General features: G+C 42.1%; 1 protein-coding gene across 1 annotated transcript in view; it reads left to right on the top strand.

The window, feature by feature from the left end:
- The first annotated feature begins 2,874 nt into the window (after positions 1–2,874).
- LOC118705833 (patched domain-containing protein 4) overlaps positions 2,875–18,207 on the top strand; it is a 60,054-nt gene continuing 44,721 nt past the window's right edge. The window contains 2 exon segments of the mRNA XM_036414954.2: positions 2,875–2,901; positions 2,903–3,304. Of these exon segments, the coding sequence (XP_036270847.2) occupies positions 2,875–2,901; positions 2,903–3,304 (429 nt within the window).

The raw sequence follows: 18,207 nt of genomic DNA, 5'->3' as shown, positions 1-18,207 counted from the left end.
AGACCATTTTTAAGACAATTTTATGTATAGGATAGGGCCAAACGTACTTAACATCATAAAGAGGGTGGAGAAAATAGATGATAGATACATTTCCTCTTTGCTGTATAGTCAAAAACAACATCTATCAATATCATGTGGCACTAATGGAATACATTATGTGAAATGACATGAAGATCTAACAGTTATGCAAAGGGGACGCTTCCCACTGAAGGAGAGGGAGGACTAGCCTATAAATGCTGCAAAGAGATTGAGTTCAGCAAAACGCAAAGAAAGGGGGTGTCTAAAATAGAATGGGCTTTCTAGAAAAATGAGTGGGTTCTTGTATGTGAAGAATTTTGCAGCAAGAGCTCGACGGAGAATCATCAGGGATATTCAGAAGCACCTTCCCTTGGTAGAAACTCAAACTGATGGCCTCCAAAGTTCATTTTCAATTTTAAAAGGCTAGAATTTTCCTTTAATTTTAGGTACAACACCACCCTGTAGACTATTGCCTGCAAATACAGCCCCTGATTCTGAGCTCTCTGAAGTCTCATTGGTCTCTAAAAAATGGAAGAATAGATTCCACTAGCAAAAATATAATAAAAACCATTGACTTATTAAAAGGATGGGTCCTTTGGTTTGTACGCATGGAAGGGTACCTCTCTAAGCATCCAATGAAGAACAAATATTCCACTGTTGTTAAGAAGGTGTGAAGAAATCAGCACTTGAAACTAAATCTTCTACCCTGTTTCCCCGAAAATAAGACAGTGTCTTATATTAATTTTTGCTCCCAAAGATACGCTAGGTCTTATTTTCAGGGGATGTCTTATTTTTCCATGAAGAAGAATATGGTACACATTTATTGTTAAATGAAAATAAAGGAAATGTATTACCTGTATATGGTACGGTAGTATGGTAGTTGTCAACACAAACCAGACAAACTGTGAATCCTACAGTATCAAGAATTTACTCATTTATTCAATGACAATCATGTCATCATCTTCTGGAACAACATCATAACAATCCAATTCCTGAATTTCCTGGTGAATTTCTTGTGACTCCATTTCTTTCAGAATCAGTGGACCAAATCTCTCATGTTTAGCCTGGGGGGGCCTTATTTTTGGGGGGATGCCTTATATTTCACTCAGAAGGAAACCTGTAAATAGGTCTTATTTTCGGAGGATATCTTATTTTCAGGGAAACACGGTATATGAAGTCAAGGCAAAGAGAAGAGAAGCTTTGGAAAGCAGGTCTCCAGACTTTAGAATTTATCCTCAAGATTTCTTCCCAAGCTTTCCAGAACATGAACTTGTGAAAGCCCTGATAGGTAAGAAATCACACACACACACACACACACACACACACACACACAAGCTTATTAACATGCAAGTTTTTGAGGTTGATCTGATGCAGGTGAGAGTTCCTCACCTTCACACTCTTATGTACAGAGGGAGTTTTGTTTCCTCCATGGTGAAGGTGACTCGCTGTTTTACACAGCCAAGGACTCCAATGTACTTCCCCCACCCATCTAGCCCATCAAGCAAAAACTAAGTGAGGAATGTCCCAAAATGTGTGCCCCCCCCCCCCTGAATTCTACTCACAGGAGAATATTAGGTAGCCGTTCATTCCCCTTCATCTCAGCATAAATCAGATGGCTAGAAACCCGCTGGTTTCCGAAATGCAAGGTGAAAGAGAAGATGGGGTAAGAGGGCTGAAACCAGCTCTGAACAACTTTCCCCCCTAAACTTCAAAAGTACAGAATGGGAACGTGATATTTTATGAGAAACCACATACTGCATGTAGATCTTCAATTCCAACACACACACACACACACACACACACACACACACACACACACACACAAGGCTGCTCTAGGCAATTGTGTCCTCTCCAATGCCCAGAGCCAGGAAGGGATTCCTAGAGCCCAAAGCACCGCCCGCAGGATGGGGTCTCTGGCAGCCCTGGCTGCAGCTGATGATGGTCTGTGGGCTGACAGCGTGGGGTTGCAAGGAATCCTTTGCATGCTTTGTGGCATGCTAAAAATGCAGCATCATCCTCTCGCTCCTTTTCTTCTGCCAAAAAAAACAGAATTCGAGGGCAAGGGAAGCCGGAGGGGGGTGGGGGGGCACCACTGGCCGCCTGCCCTCAGGAGCTCCCTCCCTGCACCTCCTCCCCGCGCGCCTGGCTCGGGCTCTAATTGCCTCCGCTCCAATGGGTCAGCGGCAGCGCCTTCTCCCATCTCCTCTCCCATTCACTCCAGCGGGGAGGAAAAGAGGGAAAACACAACTCTAAAAATAACGGTCAGCCTCTTAAGAAAGAAAAAGCTTAGCTGCTTCCCCCTCTCGCCCTTCTACTCCCCCCCCCTCTACGCCCCCTCCCGCACCCCCCCTCCTCCCTCCGCTGTGTGTGGGGCACATGTCTGCTTCTTACAACACCGGGGCACATGGTTCCCGTTCGGCGCCAAACCCCGCCGCCAGGACGGAGAGGAGAGCCACATCGGTGGGACGCTCCGCACCGAGCCGCCTCCTGAGCGGGAGGCCGGGGGACTGCAGCGGCGAGATGAAGGGCTAGTCCGCGGGAGGGATCGCAGCTCGTGCGGTGAGAGGGGGCCCGGGGAGGCGGGAGGGCAGGGCGCGGGGAGGCCCGCCGGGGAGGGGGGGTCCCCCCGCGGCGCCCCCGCAGAGCGCGCCCGCTATTCACCCGCCTCACTCGCTGCAACTTGCTGCAGTGTTTGAAAGAGTAGTGGAGCGCATGGAGGTGGGGCCGGGGGAAGACCCGGCGGAGAGGTCCTGGGTGAGCGCATTGGAAGGGGGCGGCAGCGGTGGGAATGGGGGAGGAGGGTTTGGTCCCCAACGGGGCGGGAGACCCGGGCAGCCTGGTGCTTACACGTGTCACATGCGCTTTTTAAGACGGCCAGGAGCGTCCTGCAAGCTGGATCTGGTGGAGGATGCTGCTGCGGCAGGTGCTTCGCAGAGGGCTCCAGTCGTTCTGCCACAGGCTGGGCTTGTGCGTGAGCCGGCACCCCGTCTTCTTCCTCACCGTGCCCGCGGTCCTGACCATCACCTTCGGCCTCAGCGTGCTCAACCACTTCCAGCCCGAGGGCGACCTGGAGCGCCTGGTCGCTCCCAGCCACAGCCTGGCCAAGATCGAGCGCAGCCTGGCCGGCAGCCTTTTCCCCCTGGACCAGTCCAAAAGCCAGCTCTATTCGGACTTGCACACCCCCGGGAGGTATGGCAGGTTGATCCTCCTCTCCCAGCCCGGGGACAATATTTTGCTCCATGCGGAGGGGATCCTGCAGACCCACCGAGCCGTGCTGGAAATGAAGGTGAACCACAAGGGCTATAATTATACTTTTTCCCATCTGTGTGTGTTGAGAAATCAGGATAAGAAATGCGTGCTGGATGATATTATTTCAGTGCTAGAGGATCTCAGGCAGGCTGCCGTCTCCAATAAGACAACAGCCAGGGTGCAAGTGAGGTATCCCAACACTAAATTAAAGGTATGCTCCTCCTGCATGCTTCTGCCAGTTAAAGAGGCAGCACTTCATTTCTTGCCCTAAACAAGCAAAGAAAATGCAGAGGTCTCACTCATCCTTAAGACTCGGAAGCGGATGCTTCTTTCATTCTGGTGGGGGGAAAGATGGGCAACTGAGTGAAGAAAACAGGCAATGAATGGTATGACTAGATATTAAGAATATTCAAAGTCAAACAAAACAAATGCCAAAAAATGAAAAAGAAAAAAAAAGGGAAACAAATTATTTCTGAGACCCTGCAATTACCTCTTTGTTCAGGGTTAATAAATCAGTGAATGGAAGGGGGAGGGGGAGTTCTGAACAATTTGGGGGGATTTCTTTTCATTACGGGGCTCAATGTATTTCTTATTACTGATTACACATCCACCTGGCACCATATCCACCAATTTGCATCTTCAACTTGGCTTGATTTTTGACATGCAGGGAGTTTGTGTCTCAGCGCCCGGTGTGAGTCTGTCTGAGAGCAGTGGGTATGAAAGCAGTTGGGATTCCAGGAATTGTGTGTTTGTATTTTTGCATAGCCAAAGGAGCAGGGGTTTTCTCTGGGTGAAAATGGGAATGTGCAGCTAACTGATGTACCAGTTTACTGAGCCCTGTTATCGTCTTTCCATGAAAATATGCAAACCAAGGAAAGATTATTATAATAGCAAAAGAAAAGAAAAAGTCCACAATCAGCAAAAAATTGCAAAGGGTGGTTATTTCAGCACTAAAAGTATTGTGCTGCTTAAATGCTCAATTCAAGTTGGGTTGCTCCAATGAGATTTCTAAACTCATCCTACACTGTCAGGATTGAGCTGCTGCGGGCGATGAGGCATGCAGTCTCCAGGTGACTGAAGTTTCAGGGACAAATGTGACTTCCAAAGAGTCACTGCACCATTTGTATGCTCGACCCTATGCAGGCTCAGAAGCTGCACAGCTAAGTATCCCCAAGACAGGTGTTTCCCCAGAAGAAGGAATTTTCTTTCTTCCAATGTGTGTGATGATGTGTGTGTGTGTTTCCATAGGGATGATGGAATAGGAGGGACCCCAGGTTCAATAAATGGATGGCCTAAATATAGGAAATGGCTAATATTTCTGTTTATCTGATATAGTTAGCATCTATACACACACACACAATAATTTTCTCATGATTTTTGAGATCAAAAGCCTCTTTTTCCTGAACTGACGGAGGATTTTATGCACTTAGTAACTAGGGATGCCTCAGGAAACCTCACCACCTGCCTGCTTTTAACATATGTCCTTATTTAAGTGCATCCTGAGGCTGACAGGGTTTCAGTTCCTTGTTTAGTTGATCAGCCCCTTGAGCTTCAGTGAAACGGGGCAGATGATTCATCAGCTTGAAATCTAGGTAAGGGCTTGTCTGCTTCACACTTATTGAAGGGAGTATGATGAATATATGTGATTGGGCAGCACGCTTTTCATTTTCTGAATCCTTTACATCAGCATTATTGCTTGCTAAACAAAAGGAGAGTGATCTTTCCAGCTAGTCTTTTAACTGAGTTCTTTTCTCTGCCAACATCTAGTGTAAAGGTTTGAAAGTTCAGTTAGATTTCCCTATTGAGGCTAGTTTGCAGCTTACTGATATGCTGTCTTAGTGGGGTCCCTTATTTCTTTTATTCTTTTATTCGTTTATCTCCAGGTGTAAGAGCTTTAGCCACTGCGGACATTTTGTTTATATGACAATATCATTATGACATTTATAGTACAGACGCCTGAGGCCTTTACTTCACTTATTTAATAATTGTTAGTTGTGCTCCTACGATGTACCAGGTGATCCTCTCAACACGTGAGATGGAGTTTGAGGCACAGAAGTCAGGGTTCGTTTTTTAAAAAATACATTTTATTGATTTTTTTTTACAGAGAGGAAGAGAGAGGGATAGAGAGTTAGAAACATCGCTGAGAGATAATCATTGATCAGTTTCCTCTTGCACACCCCCTACTGGGGATGTGCCCACAACTAAGGTACATGCCCTTGACCGGAATCGAACCTGGGACCTTTCAGTCCACAGACCGATGCTCTATCCACTGAGCCAAACCGGTTTCGGCGAAAGTCAGGGCTCTTACCCTGGTGGGGCTTAAACGCATTAGACGTCCATGTTCCCACCCAGGGTTACCTGTAAGCAGGGACTCTGCAATTTTGGGGCCCTTCTTTAAGCAAACTCCATGCTAGGCCTATAATAGGGGCTCCATCAAAACTTGTTGCCTGATTGGTTGGTCGATCTACGTCTTGGTAGAAGTCAGAAGATAATCATAAAGGAATGGAGTCATAGATTATGAAGGTCAATGTAGTAAAAGTAGAATTATCCAATAACCATAAAGATAACTGAATTATATATTGGTCCTATGAATTGTAAAGCCCTTATGCTGCTATATTCCAATGTCAGTGTCTCCTCAAATGTGTTGGCTTGACTGTCGCTGCAGACATCAGTGGTGTCCTTAAGCTTTGTTTGGGTAAATGAATCCTGTAAGAATCTTCTGAGAACAATGGGCCCTCTTACGCATCCAGATGTAATATCATAAAAGCAAATGCAATATAAAATACAATTTGTGGAGTACTTTGGATACTTAGAATCTCATCAAAGGTCCTCTGATGACTTTCAGGTCAGGTTAAGAGCTGCCTGTCACACAGCAAAGGGAGATGGCCTTTTATTTCAATTGCATGTTATTTGGAACTAAATTTTTTAAAATATATTTTATTGATTTTTTTTTTTTTTACAGAGAGGAAGGGAGAGGGATAGAGAGTTAGAAACATCGATAAGAGAGAATCATTGGTCAGCTGCCTCTTGCACACCTCCTACTGGAGATGTGCCTGCAACCCAGGTACATGCCCTTGACCGGAATCAAACCCAAGACCTTTTAGTCAGCAGGCTGATGCTCTATCCACTGAGCCAAACCAGTTTCAGCGTGGAAATAATTTTTTTTAAGTCATGTGTGGCAGTGATATTCGAAGAGTGTCCCTACGATGCTGACACATGCTGAAGTTAGAGACTTTCTGGCCTATGAGGTTGGAGGGAAAATTTTTATATGTACGTTTGTGACCTTCTAATTCATTTGTTTTCTTTTCTCATATTTGGATCACCAATCTTTCCAACTCTGGACAATATGGAAAATTTTAGTGCTGGAAGATGTTCTTGATGGGCAGGGAACCAGAAGTTGAAGAAAAATGCCAAATAAGTAGCAGTGGCTGGATAATATGACTAGGAATTGGCATTTTCCTGACATGACATAGCTTAGAGGTAGTCGGAAGATGTCTAAACACTGATTGACAGAATGGAGTGGTCAAACACCTTAGTTATGACAATCATAAGGGCATCTTCCAAGTACTATTAATACACCCAAGCAGTCCAGAATACAGAAAGGTTTAGGACTTCTGATAAACATGATTATTCTGACAAGGTGATCCAGACAAGCAGAGACACAGAAAGTTGCTAGTCTAGAATTCTAAGCAGAGGCTCAGATAAAGCTGGCGTGAAAAAAGCAGCAATCAGCTTAGAATAATACTACAGAAGAAATGCAAAATACACATTTTTGAAAGCTGTGTAGAAAGAGGCCAAAATCTGAAAGCCCTACACCTATATAATGTGAACTCCATCACTGTGCCTATCATTATAATCTTTATGTTGTTATATCTCTAATTAGGCGCAAAGGCCATGTCTTATATTCCTTCTATACTATTCCCATTCCTCCAGCCCAATCTTGTCTGGGTCTATGTAGATAAGTCACATCATTGATTAGTTGGTTGATTAATTTATACATTTATGCTGTATTATCACAAAATTATCATCACTTTTCAAACTTCTGTGACATACTTTAAAAACAAACAAACAAACAAAACAAACCATTATCTACATTTACCTAATTTCTACAAAGTATTTTTGTCCCCAATAATTTGGGGGTCTTTTTTTTTCAACTTTTAAAACATCCAATTTGAAAGTTTCAGTTAAATACATACTTATTGTTGAAACTAGTCTTATGATTATAATGAGACTGGCACTCAGAGTCATTAAGCAAGGACTACTCTGGACTCCAAAATGTATTTTCATTATAACTCAAGAGGCTCAGGTGTTGTAGGTAATATTTTCTGCCTCTTAGGGAGGCCATCATGACTACACTTTTCCATCTGGCTAGTTCCAAGATAGGAAACAATTCCCATATGTCCCCTGTTCTTTATTTTGGCCACAGTGAAAAAAAAAAAAAACAAATAAAAAAGAAATAGACAAATGTGCTTCATGGCAAATGGTGAGAAAGGAATGACACAGATTTGATTCCCTTGCAGCCTGTTCTCCGATTAAGTTCCATTAATTCCATGCCTCTGGACACGTGTTTAAGTGGAATGTACATTCTTCAATGTACCATATTTAGGAATAGGAACAAAGGAACACTTTCTGCTTTTTAACAAAACATAGTGTTTCTTTGGGTACATGTGGAATACATCTTCCCAGCTGTGGAAAATGTTGCCATTAGTTTTTTAGTTCCTATCTCAATGGAAGGACAACTTAAGCCAACATGGAAACTGAACACTAACACTATCTTTAGAGATTTCAAGAAAAGTTATTCCTTAGACTTCTTTTCCTAATTCATTCTAACACCTCTTAAGACATCCATGTCAGGATGTTCTCTGATTTAGGAAAAATCATGGCTACCTTATTGAATGTTCAGGTTGTGTCCTAAGAGACGTTGGTGTTTTATATACAGTCTGCCATGTTTACAAGTCTGAGCCAGAAGGAGTCTTTATTTCAATTATAGAGGTAAGGACACTAAAGATCAGGAGGTTAAGTGATGTTGAAGTTCCCAATGTAGGGCATTTTGAAGCTGGATTTTAGATCCAGATCTCTCTATACTGACCTTTATATTATTATTTTTAAATATATATTTATTGATTTCAGAGAGGATGGGAGAGGGAGAGAGAGATGGAAACATCAATGATGAGAGAGAATCATTGATTGTGTGCCTTTTGCATGCCCTCACTGGAGATTGAACTGCAACACAGGCATATGTCCTAACTGGAAATAGAACTGTGACCTCCTGATTCACAGGTTGGTGCTCAACCATTGAGCCATGCTGGCTGGCCCTGATCTTCATATTCTTTTTTAAAAAATATATCTTATTAATTTTTTACAGAGAGGAAGAGAGAGGGATAGAGAGTTAGAAACATCAATGAGAGAGAATCATCAATCAGCTGCCTCTTGCATACCCTCTACTGGGGATGTGCCTGCAACCAAAGTACATGCCCTTGACCAGAATCGAACCTGGAACCTTCCAGTCCGCAGGCTGATGCTCTATCCACTGAGCCACACTGGTTTCGGTGACCTTCATATTCTTAACCACAGTGCTATGTTAGGTACTAGTACTTCCTGCATCATTCTCACAGTGCTATGTTAGGTACTAGTACTTCCTGCATCATTCTCACAGAGCTATGTTAGGTATTAGTACTTCCTGCATCATTCTCTTTAGCACAGCCCTTTGTGGGCTGTAAATCCCAAGCTATGTGAAATCCATGTTAAAAGATCACTAATGCTCTTTCACAGCAGCTCCCCCGCCCCTGCTCAGTCAGAAAGGCCAGTCCTGAGGAAGATAAAGTGAGGCTGATCTGCCCATAAGGGAGTAAAGCTTGCAGTTGGGGCAAACTCCTACTGTGTATTTACTGTGGAACCTGCCACAAGGGTTTAGCAAGTTCCTCACTGGCCCATGATTTCACCTTTAATATAATTTCACTTCAATACAGAACAAATTCCAGTGGGGCTCTAGGATCATCCTTAAGTGGGAATCTGTGTAATGTGACCCAAGGTTCTGCCACGGGCTTAGGTGCCAGATGGGCTTGAGTATTTCTATCTTAGATTGGCATCAGGGAAAAAGGATTGATGAGATAGCATGGAATAATACAATAACACAATGAGGACTGAATTGAGAAATATTCAAGAGACATAAATTTTAATCCCAAATCTTTAAAGAGCAGTTGTTACACAAGCCCCAATGTGGGCTTCAAGTTCCAGGATGTTTTCTGTAACAGTCCATAGTGTAATAGTAAGTACATCCTATCTAATAAAGAGGAAATATGCTAATTGACCCTCATACCCTCACAAAGATGACAGTGCAAACAGCTGATAAAAAGGGAATATGTTAATTGACTGCCACACCCTCAAAAATGGCGGGGCCCTCATCTATAAGATGACAGACCCCAGTCTCCTCAGATTTGGCCACTCCACGCACCTGCCTTCAGAGTCGCCCAGTCCTCTTAGTCCCCCATTCACTTAGGATGTTGGCTGCCCAGTCATCCAGGGCTGCCCAAGACTCAGGTAATGAGGCCAGCCAAGACTTGTGCTGCCAGCAGTGGCAGCAGCAGAGGTGTGATGAGGGTATTGCCTTTCCCTGATTGCCTGGTCACCTCCTGCCCCTGAGGGCTCCCAAACTGTGAGAAGGGCAGACCGGGCTGAGGGAACCCCCTCCAGTGCATGAATTTCCATGCACTGGGTCTCTAGTTATAGTATATTTGGGGATATATTATAAAATATTTTTCCTTTAGAGTGATTATTTTTCTTGATTAGATTTGAGCTATGATGTTGAATAGTGTTACTCATAGTGTCCTAACTGAATTGTTGCACAAATATTTCCTATTCATGGTAACAGGGTGTGTTTGTTTATGAAATTTTTCAGAACACCAAAGTAGGCAAAAGACTTGCTTGGTATCAGGACTAGATGCTGCTCCTTGGTTTCAACAAAAACTTACTTTAAATGAAATTTAAAATAATTTTTGGAAGTATTTATGTTTCTTTCCATTTTTGAAATTCAAGAGTTAAGAGGTGGTTTTAAAAAACAGAACATAAAATATTCTCTCCGTTGTTCTCATTTCCTTACCATCAGCTGAGCTGATGATGGTGGTTTCTTTCGTGGCTGGTGACCACCAAGGACTTGGGAGTAGGGAAGGGAGAAGGCAAAGACATACAGCATGGTGGAAGCATGGAAGGAGCTAAGGCCACTCCAACTCCCTCCCCTCACCCCCAAAACAGAAAAGAAAACCACTCTTTCACCTCTCCTGCTGTGTTAAACAAGCATAAAAAGTGTTTTTTCTTCTTCTTCTCATTATTATAAATGAAACAAGCTGGATGTGCTTTTCAAAATATACTGTTTGAGGAATATTTTTTATTTTAACCCATTAGCTATTACACCATGATTGGACCACATTGCTTTTAATACAGTTTTAGAGTTGACCAGCATAGGCCCACACCTATTCCATATATGTCCAGACATTTCTACGTATGCTAATACCAACATTGTTAAAGAGGATGTCTGGACATTCCTGGATTCTAGAATTGCATAAGACAGCTCCAGATGAACAGCAGGTCCATTTTTCCCTTAACTCAGCCCCCTCACCCCAGAGTGGAATCATGGGAGTGACTCATTTCTGTGATCTTTTCTGACTGTGCGAGGTGGATAGAGTTACATTCATCACAGCCCTGGCCAAAGGAAACATTTAGGCAATGCTTCCGACTTAAAAGCGTGCCAACTTGAATTTCAAAACAAAGCTAATTTGCCCCAAAACTAATTTTGCTGTGTATGGACCGGCAGCAGCAGCATCCAGCAGTTGTTAGAAATGAAAAGTCCCCAGGTCTCAGTGCAGACCTATGGACCAGAAATTCATTTTAACAAGCTCCCAGGGAGTTTGAGAAGCTCAGGTCTGAAACAAAGGCTGACCTTGGTATTGCTCATTCATGGCTTGAGTTTTGTTTTGTCTTTTTTTTTTTTTTTTAATAGATATTTTTAATGATTTCAGAGATGAAGGGAGAGGGAAAGAGAGCTAGAAACATCAATGCAGAGAGAGAATCATTGATTGGCTGCCTCCTGCATGTTCCCAGCTGGGGATTGTGCCCCAAATCTAGGCATTTGTCCTGACCTGGAATCGAACCATGACCTCCTGGTTCATAGGTTGATGCTCAACCACTGAGCCACACTGGCTGGGCCATGGCTTGAGCTTAAAGTAACAAAAATACCATAAGAAAGAAAGAAATGAGTAATTGAGCTCATAGCCATATCATTTAACTGTGTGGTAGGAACGTTGAAGAAATGCCTGGAGAATTATTAAGCAGCTGTTCCACAGTGAGAAACCTTCATCTCTATCATCTGTAACTGGGCCTGTCACCTGCTTAAAGCTAACACTGATTACTGTTGTTCAATATTTCCCCAAAATGTTGAAATTAAATATATCTCTTTAAGAGAAAAATTAGCAACATTTTTCTCAAGCCTCTTTGCAGTTATGTCACAATAGTAGCAACATTAAAACCCGAGTTAGACTAATTATGTTAATATCACGAGAATACAAGGTATGGTAACTATACATAGGAGTAAGAGTATTTGGGGGAAATGAAACACATGATTATAGTGGTGTGTCTTTTGAAAGGAGCCTTGCAATCCAGGCTTTCCTCAGACAGGATTGCTATGATTATTATGGTGGGCATTCACTGAAATCAAAGCTATTCTCCGCCATTCAGGGGAATTCAGGGCCTCTGAAAGCTACCTGATGAGCAGCACTCAAAATGAATGGACTGTGTTTAGATCCGGGATTTGTGTTAGAATAGCCAGTGTTTTCCCTCCACAACTACCCTCCCAACATGGAGAGGCCACCCGTGGGCTGCTCTCCCTTTACAGTCTCAGAGGCAGAGGCACAGCACAGGCGCTGGGTTTGGAAAAGCAGAAACGTGTTTAAAGGGTTCTCCTAGTTTCAGAAGGCCTGAACACAGCTCCAGGTGTTCCCGGCAGATGGAGGCTTGACGGGCTATTTAGGGTTCAGCCTCAAAGATGACACTTCCCTTTGAATGTTCAGTCTCTCACCTCACCAGTTCTCTTGATTACATGGAGGGAGGGAATGTTCAGTTCCGATTGTCACTGCTGGTCATGCTAATGTGGGCAAGACATTCATAGACACATCCGTTTGGGTAACTATTTTAAGTATCTGTTCCAGATTCAGCAAGGAACAAAGCAGATGTGGTGCTTACCCTCCAGGAGCTGAAGTCTAGGGAAAAAACAAAAATCTCATAGGTAAACCCATAACTATAGATTTTTCATGGGGGAGAAATCCATGGTGCTGTGAGAGTAGGATATGAAGACTTGGGGGTGTTGGAAATCACTTCCCCCGAGGAAGTGACTGTGAGCTGAGACCTGAAGGGAGTTCACATTCCTCAAGAGTGGGTCAGACTGTAGAAGCAAGAGTGCAATGGGGAGGACATGGTCGCTTAGATGCATGGAGGGAAAGCCACTGTGGATGGATGTTAAAGAGTGATGATGGTGAGGGTGCCAAGGGCTGTGGTAAGACTCTCTTGCCAGGTGGTGTAACACAATTTAGAAGAGAGTCTATGAATCTAGATTTCCTAAGTTTATATCTTTCTAAACTGCATTAGCTCTATGACTTTGCACAGATATTTTAACTTTGTAATTTAGTTCCCTCATCATAGCCCCTACCTCTTAGCATTATCAGATTAGTGAGCTCATGATACTGAAGCAGTGCTTCTCAAACTGTGTCAGCCGGTGATTCGGAGGCCTCTGGTCCCTGAGCCACCCTCTGAGGAAGAGGGGTACATAGCACTTAGAACAGCACTTGGTTCATTGTAAATTCTTACAAAGCTAGTGGTTTCACTCTTTAAGCACTGACACTATGCCCTTATTCAGAATTGATTAATTGACTTTCTTGTGAACTCATAATTATATGAAGAACCTTTTTTTCTTCAACTCTCAGAGTTGAAAATCTATGATGTGCTAGTTACTGCGATTTTCTTAGTAAGTGTAACATGAGGGACATAGAGCTCTCTTCTTTTGCACTAAAAAGCTTGAGCTTCCTCCAGGGTTGCCATTATGTATGTGAGGTCTGTTTGCTAAGGACAGTAAAAGGCAGATAAGGCAAGTATGGGACCTAGGTTTCGATGGTTACTGGATTTGGAAGTGGCACAGAGGTTGCATTTTTGTGGTAATCTCAACAGAGCTAGTCTGGACCACTTTCTCCTCTTTGCTTCTCTGACATTTGGTTTTCCTTATATGTCTCTGATTGTGATTCACTGCCCTTGTTATTTTTCTATTTATAATTATTCCCACGAAACAGTCTTTTTCAATGTCTGTTCTCTCAAAATTCTCATTCAAGCTAAACATCTATTTTCTTCCATATCTAAAACACTTTATATATATATATATATATATATATATATATATATATATATATATATATATATATATTATTGTTTTTTTTTTTTTGTTTTTTTTTACAGAGAAGAAGGGAGAAGGATAGAGAGCTAGAAACATCAATGAAAGAGAACCATCTACCAGCTACCTCCTGCACACCCCCTACCAGGGATGTGCCTGCAACAAATGTACATGCCCTTGACCGGAATCGAACCTGGGACCTTTCAGTCTGCAGACTGATGCTTTATTCACTGAGCCAAACCGGTTTTGGCTAAAACACTTAAAAAAAAAATATATATATATATACATATTATTGATTTTTTTACAGAGAGGAAGGGAGAGGGATAGAGAGTTAGAAACATCAATGAGAGAGAAACATCGATCAGCTGCCTCCTGCACACCCCCCACTAGGGATGTGCCCACAACCAAGGTACATGCCCTTGACTGGAATCAAACCCGGGACCCTTCAGTCTGCAGGCTGACGCTCTATTCACTGAGCCAAACCGGTTTTGGCTTGGCTAAAACACTTTTAATGGCATCTCTATTCTGTCATGTTCTCAAGATCAGTATCTGTTACTTATGATTAGCTCCTCCTTTCTTTCCAACCAAACCAATATATATACACGAGGTATATCTAATTAACTACCCGGCCCTGATCACTCTGCAGGAGACGTTCTCAAAGTGGGGTCCTTGTACCAAAGCATCCCCATCACCTGGGAACTTGATAGACATGTAAATGATCAGAGCTCCTTCCAGATCTGTTGAATGTCTGGGGGTGGAGTCCAACAAGCCCTCTAGACTATTCTGATTCCTGCTGGAGTGTGAGAACCACAGTGCTATAGTTATAGTGCTCCATTGTGGCTGAGGTCAGAGGGAGCTTTGAGAAGACTGATGTCATGAGTCTCATCTGCAGAGATTCTGATTTAATTAGTCTGGAAGTGGCAGAGACATGGGGAATTTTTAAACCTCTTTTGATTATAATGGGTTACCAAGCTCTCCTTTTCAAATTTATCTTCCTTTAAGCCTTCATTACCTATTTTATTCATGTGACGATCTAACTAACCTCTTTCACATAACTTCTCACAGTTGGAAACTAGCCTTCATAACAGGATCCTCTGCATTTCTTGGTTGTATTTTCCACTAACCAAATCTTGCAAGGGCTTCCCATTGTCTGGAGAAAAAAATTACACACTTTGGACCATGACCACTGAGAACTTTCGTTGGCCAGGCCCCCAATTTTATTTGTAGTTTCAGGTTGCAATACACCACCTGCTGCAACCAAACCCTAAAATAAAATTACCCTGAACTTCCTTTTTTCCTCATCTCCATTTACACTTTTCATTTTGCTAGGGATCTCTTTTATACCCTCAAACTCACACACATCTCTTAAAAGCTGAGGCCCCAAAGCCACTTTATGTTTCCATGAAGCTTTTGTAAGCATTTCCCAAGAAAGAAAACATTTGCATACACGCTGGAGGTACTTTGAAGGCAGCTCCCCTAATCACAGTATTATTTGTATTTTGGATTTGTCACAAGTCTTTGCTGAGATATAACTGCATGTGCCTAAGAAACCAATAGGCTGGTAGTCAATAGATACGCCTGGGAGATGATAACTAATAAGGAGGAGGTCTGTAGGGCAAGCCTTTGGGTAGATTGCAGGGAAATAGGAAGAAAACCCATCCCAGTCTCAGTGTGACATTCTCAGGCTGTGCCTGAACCAGAATCAGAGATGGCCACAGAAAGATATTAAAACGATTTTCATGAGTGGTCCTGAGATACCTGAGGCTCAAGCAGCAAAACTTTGTTCTTAGAGACAAAGAGCCAGCAGAAGAGAGAGAGAGATAGAGATAGAGATAGAGATAGAGATAGAGATAGAGATAGAGATGAGATAGAGATGAGAGAGAGAGAGAGAGAGAGAGAGAGAGAGAGAGAGAGAGAGAGAGAGAGAGAGAGAGAGAGAGAGAGAGAGAGAGAGAGAGAGAGAGAGAGAGACACACTTCCCCACAGCACACATGTGACTTCAGCTCAGGTGAGGCTGCAGGGAACATAACATGGCTTGGGCATTTGGTAGGGCTGACAGATGTAGCAAATAAAAATACAAGACACCTAATTAAATTTGAATTTTGGATAAGCAAATAATACTTTTTTTAGCACAAGTATGCCCTAAATATTGCATTATTTACCTAAAAGTTAGATTTAATTTGGTGTCCCATATTTTATCAGGTGGCTGAGCACTCTGGGAGTTCACAGAATCATAGGGATCCACTCCAGTTGTAACTCATAGTAATGGTCATTGGTCAGGGGGCTGGGAGGAAGACCATGAGAGCTCCAGTTGGGAAATACTAAGTATATTCTAAGGACTCCCAGAAATGCATGGGTGAGTTTGCAGGGACCAAAGTTCTTGTCTTATTCAACTGGGGATGCAAGTGAAATTGAAGTTCCTTTTAATGTGTCCTCATGTCTGTGCTCTGGCCTTAGGAAGTCCGGGGTACATTTTAGTTTTAATAGTTTGAAGTGATTATTTTTGAGTAATATGAAAACTGAATGAATGAATGGGAAAATTTATCTGAAGAGTACACTGGATCAAGATGCCATTTAAAAGAAATGTCTTTGGTTTTATATCTTATCTATGAGAAGGTGAAAAATATTTATATACCACAACAATTTAATTAAATAAATTAAGTTGTAGGAAAAATAAACCCTGGGGAATATAATGTACAACATGGAAATTATAGTTAACAGCAATGTATTATATATATATATATATATATATATATATATATATATATATATATATATATTTTTTTTTTTTTTTCAGAGAGGAAGAGAGAGGGATAGAGAGTTAGAAACATTGATGAGAGAGAATCACTGATCAGCCGCCCCCTGCACACCCTTCAACGGGAATGTGCCCGCAACCAAGGCACATGCTCCTGACCAAAATCGAACCCGGTACCATTCAGTCCACAGGTCGATGCTCCATCCACTGAGCCAAACCAGTTTCAACTATATTATATATTTTAAAGTTGTTAATAGAGAGGCATTAACTAAACTTAGTGTGGTGATCATTTCATACTATGCATCAAATAATTATGTTGCACACCTAAAACAATTTTATTTCCATTTGAAAATTTTTAAAAGAAACATCCATATTAGGCAGAACTATATCTATATTAAAACAGCCATTTATTATAAATTAATTGATTTAGGTCAATACTGTGTGTCTAGAAGTTTTTTCTTGTATAAGAAAGGGTCTATCAGTATTCAGATTTAATGATCATTAGATTTGGGAGAGGGCAGTTTATTTAACTGACCATTGGAATAAGATAGCCTTGAGAATTTCATAAGCAAAACTGAGAGAGGTCATGAAATGTAAAGGAAATTATTTTACTATTTTCATGAAAATAGATTGAAATTATTTTCTTAGAACACAGAGAATTGTATAAAGAACAAGAGATTTCCTGCTCCCCATTAAAAAGGATGGATGAATGGATGGAAAAAAGGAAGGAAGGAAGGAAGGAAGGAAGGAAGGAAGGAAGGAAGGAAGGAAGGAAGGAAGATGACGGGTGCAAATTAGTGGAAATTTTTAGGTTGCACATAGTAGGCAACTGGAATCTGAACTCACAGTGTCTATAGTCTACAGGGTCTGTTCCCCTTCCCGAATGGAATGTTGCATTGAAACAAAGATGCAGCATGCCAGTAAATATTTGTACAACAGCACCAATAAAAGAGACATATTATTGAGAACTCATCTTATATTACTTCAAGATTACAAAGTTTTAAAAGGTGTGGATCAAATCTTGGTCATTTCAAGCTTAAAGGACTGTGGGAAAAGTCAAGCCTGTCATTTCTTCCTCCCCAGGAATGAGCCTTCCCAGGCTCCTGCACAAGCCAATTGGGGGGCGGGGAGGGGGGTGATCTGAGTGAGGCCCATTCCTGGGTGGGTGAGGCAGAGCATGGGCGGGGCAGCATGAGGACAGCAGTAACACGGGTGCCAGTGAGTGTCCCAGGAGACAGACATGCACCCTGCTAGTGCTCCCAGGCTGGGAGGGGTGTGAGAAGCTCAGGGACTGAACTAGTTTATGACCCCTTTTCATAGGTAGAGCATGTGTCTCTAAGGGAATAGCACATAAAACTGCATCAGCAACTTGACTTTTATTTTCATTTCATTCTTTTCAACCATCTTTCCCTGGGGGATTATTTTTTTAAGGAATTGGGTTTTTGTTTTTTTTAGACTGAGAAACTTGTGACATTTTTTTTTTTAAACTAACCATATCTTATCAGCATGTCTCTCACTACACAGTACTCAAGTTTATAATTTAGTTAACATATCTCAAACATAGTTTGTATACTGATGTGATTCTACTTGTCTTCTTCCTGTTGGAAAAATATTTTGATAATTGACAACTAAGTTGACAAGAGATCCTCACTTCTCATCTTTCCTTCAGTTCAGTATTCTGAAACCTTATTGATGTTAAAATTATAAGCATTGACAAGCTGGGCCATTTAGTCTAAAGCAATAAATGTTTTTATTG

Source organism: Pipistrellus kuhlii, unplaced genomic scaffold (genome assembly GCF_014108245.1).
Source record: "Pipistrellus kuhlii isolate mPipKuh1 unplaced genomic scaffold, mPipKuh1.p scaffold_m20_p_5, whole genome shotgun sequence".
Taxonomy (NCBI): Eukaryota; Metazoa; Chordata; class Mammalia; order Chiroptera; family Vespertilionidae; genus Pipistrellus; species Pipistrellus kuhlii.
This window is presented reverse-complemented; position numbering and strand designations above follow the sequence as displayed.